Source organism: Mustela nigripes, unplaced genomic scaffold, assembly GCF_022355385.1.
Source record: "Mustela nigripes isolate SB6536 unplaced genomic scaffold, MUSNIG.SB6536 HiC_scaffold_3888, whole genome shotgun sequence".
Taxonomy (NCBI): Eukaryota; Metazoa; Chordata; class Mammalia; order Carnivora; family Mustelidae; genus Mustela; species Mustela nigripes.
This window is the reverse complement of record NW_026743294.1, coordinates 1-3,497: the sequence shown is the minus strand read 5'-3', so window position 1 is coordinate 3,497 and position 3,497 is coordinate 1. Positions and strand designations below refer to the sequence as shown.

The window sequence follows — 3,497 nt, the reverse complement described above, 5'->3', positions numbered from 1 at the left end:
ACACATCTTTTAATTCTGAATTACCACCCCCATTGAAAAAAAAAAAAGAATCCTCAATTTTTCTTCACAGAAGAAATTATTTTATTCCATTTTTTTAAAGTAAGAGATACATATATTTATTCTTTGCCCGGCAAAAGCCATTTCCCCGTGGGTCTCTAGGCTCTGCCTGGTGAAGTTAATGATACATTAGAGAAACCTGCAGCCTCCAGGGGCACAGTGAGCGCACACTTCTGGCTGGAAAACATTCACATGATCAAAGCAGTTCCTGTAGCAAAGATCCACAAGTTCATTTTATCCTGACGACCATTTTGGTTTTGAAGAAAGGATTTCCTTCTGAAGATACTTTAAGTTTACCAACCAACTGAACCCAGGGCAAATCGTTCCCCACACAGCTGAGAGGAGAAAAATGAGAAGCCCATTTCAAGCACTCTTGCCACCACACTCCCTTCCTCTTACTTGAAGAAATCTTCCCAGTTCATCTCTAGGCCTGATGTGTCCAGGGACATAAACCACCTCCAAGCTCAGCATTTGTGCAGTCTTCCTCCCTGAAGGCAGGCTCCTCTGAACCATGTAAGCCCATTTCCACCCTTCCATGGGACCAAGATGGGCTCCAGCCAAACAGGCCTTCACCCTCACCTCGTGTACCCCTGCTCCACCTGCAAGGCCTGAGGCTGACCCAGGCTTCCCTTGAGCCTCTAGCATGTTGCAGCAGACACCTGCTGTGTAGACGGGAAAACCTCCAGCTGATGGGAGCTTGTGGTTTGGTCTTTTAACATTATGAGCTACATTATATGAAGTGTATTTAGACAAAGAAAAACACTGAGCCTGATTCTGGGGCAACGGCTCTAGACTTCCCAAGATTAGAGTCAGGGAAGCAGCAGGAAGCACGCCCATTCTCCCTGTATCTCCCTTCCAAGTACCTCCAGGGGCTGCTGCTCTCTGGAATGCCAGACTGGCAACTGGCATTGACTGTCTGGCCTTAGATGTGTCACATGTTGAGACCCTGGCGATAGGCACTCCTCTTTCTCTCTGCACCTACTCAGCTCCAGGCACTGGGCAGCAAGAATTCTTCCCAAAAATGGTAACTTGGGAAATCTGATTAGCCACTGCAGTGGGGATGCTCTTCAGAAGAAACTGAGCAAAAGCTCCAAATGATCTAGCCAGGAAGTGCTGGCCATACCATGCAGCAGCTTAAAGCAGGCCTGTGTACCCTTAAGTAGTTCTAGAAGTATAAGGTACACACCTGCCATTTATTCAGTATTAGAGCAATTCAGATTCAGGCCTTTTTTGATCCTAGAAGTGACGTTGCCTCAAAAAGGCTAACTGGTGGGACAAATATGAAATAGAGCTAATTATAATTCGGTCATACTCCAAAACAGGGTGATATTCACCACTGCTGGACAGCACCTTTGTCAGGGAGACAAAGAGCACCACGTGTCACGGCAGAAGACACTGCAAACAGCAAAGTGACCAAAGCTGACGTCAGAGGCTCCCACAGTGAAGGTCCAATGCTGCTCCTCAACTTCCAAACACTTCCAACTTGGGGGCCCATGCAGTGCCAGTCCACTATATACCTTCAAGAAATAGCATGTGTCACATGCAAATGTCCCTTACTGTACCTCTGGATGTAGGGGGATAGCAGGGGAGCGCATGTTTTGGCTCCCACAGCCTTGGATTAGGTCAGCCTATTCCCCAGGGTCAAATGTTCCTGGAGAATACAAGGGCGGCTTCTGAGACATGTCCGTAGGTCATAGAAAAGGAAAGGCAGCACCCTAGGATATGACTGATGTCAGGTGATCCACATTAAGAGGCCAAATGCTCACACTGGCCTGATTCTTTAGAAACAAGAGCTAGTTCCCTGCCTGGGTGGTTTGACTGAACTGGCTGTCTGCAGAAGGGACAGTTGGCACTGGAACTGCTAATCTGGGGGCTTGCCCTGGAACTGCACTCACGCTCATCGAGCCATTGGGGACAGCAGTTGTGTTCAAGCTACTGGGGATCTTGCCAGTAGCTTGTATTTTAAAATAGACCAAGTAAAACACTGGTAAAACAATCCCAATTAGAAGCATGATAAAAACGGCATTCCACCACTGAATTCCACAGTCGGCACCCTTCGTGGGGGTCTTTGGAGAAGTCGGGAGCAGCGGCTGATTGGAGGTCTCTGCCGAGTAACTTTCATTTAAAAAGATTTCTGACTGCACCACGCGCTCAATATTCTCGTCAATGCCCTTAAAGAAATCTGTCAGTGGGCTGGAGAGGGCACCAGCGCCTACAGCTGCTCTATCTGCGTCTGGCTGCTCCTCGAAGGTCACTCTGGTCTCTGAGGATGGGCTCAGGAGGGGTCTGAGTTCTCTGTGGGTCTCTGTAAAGATCCCATGATTTTTCACTGGAATCTTAATAGATTTCAAAGCATATAAGTCTTGTTCTCTGATCAAGTTGTTGACTTTCTTGATATCTGCGACCTAGGAAAGCCACGAAGACAAACAGCACAAAACATGTAAACTCCTTAGAATGAATATCCAAAAAGTAGCTCTTTCTGGAAGAAGATCCAAGCCCACCCCGCTTACGAATCTGATGAATATTGGAAAACCGCACCTAGGCACAAAATTAGTTTAGGCTGAATAAAACTGTTTTTGACTTTAACTCAGCCTGAATGTATAGCTTAATCATCACGTTTCCATACAGATGTACAAGTTTGAAAAACATAAGATCAGTTTTGGAAGAGTCTCTTGCTAATTCAAAGTGTGACCGCAACAAAATATTTTTAGGTGAAACCCAACCATGGCCAGCTCTTTTTTTCTACTTCTTCTAACTTTTGAGGCAACAGTGCCCCCATCTGGCTGACTTCCCTCCCACATCAGAACCCAATTCAGTAGCTGACTATATTAGGGATCCCCAAACACAAAGCCTCAGCCAGCTCCACACTCAGAACGTATTTTAACTGTTATAATACTTAAAGAGGTATGTCCTCAGGATTCTACCATGTTTCCTTGCCCAGAAGTGCTGTATGGCATATAAATTTATTTTCTAAATAAAATGACCTAGGGGTAATATACTTTGGAAGGTTTCACACACTTGTGATAATTAGAAACATATAGAAAATCATGAATCAAGCTGGAAAGTATGGACTGAAATCTGTTGCAATTTTAGGACTGGAAGAGAAAGGAACAGCACTATGAGTTTTACAAAGTTCGGGACAAACTCCTTCCACAGTCGAATCTTAAGGGAGGGGTGGTGCAGACCGTTAAGTCAAAGAGAAACCCTCCCTCAAGCTAATGTTTGAACTTAACTTGAAAGCATTAGAGGTGGACCTTAAGATTTGACTCATAAGCCCACTAACTAGAGTGTAAATACAGCCACAGACCTTTAGATAACACCTAATTCAAATCAGTCATCTCTATTATTTCACTTATTGAGCAACTGTTTTTATTATCTAATTGAATTGAGGTAGCAGATATTTTTAACAGATCACACCTGGAAACTAGACCTGCTTGAGG

The 3,497-nt window shown here is 44.9% G+C and overlaps 1 protein-coding gene across 1 annotated transcript; it reads right to left on the bottom strand.

The window, feature by feature from the left end:
- Positions 1–1,850: 1,850 nt before the first annotated feature.
- On the bottom strand, positions 1,851–2,462 carry LOC132009059 (lysM and putative peptidoglycan-binding domain-containing protein 4-like; the record flags this gene model as incomplete). Its single annotated transcript, XM_059387471.1, has 1 exon — positions 1,851–2,462. A coding segment is annotated over one exon (612 nt), but the record flags the coding sequence as incomplete, so codon positions are not given.
- Between the last annotated feature and the right edge of the window lie 1,035 nt (positions 2,463–3,497).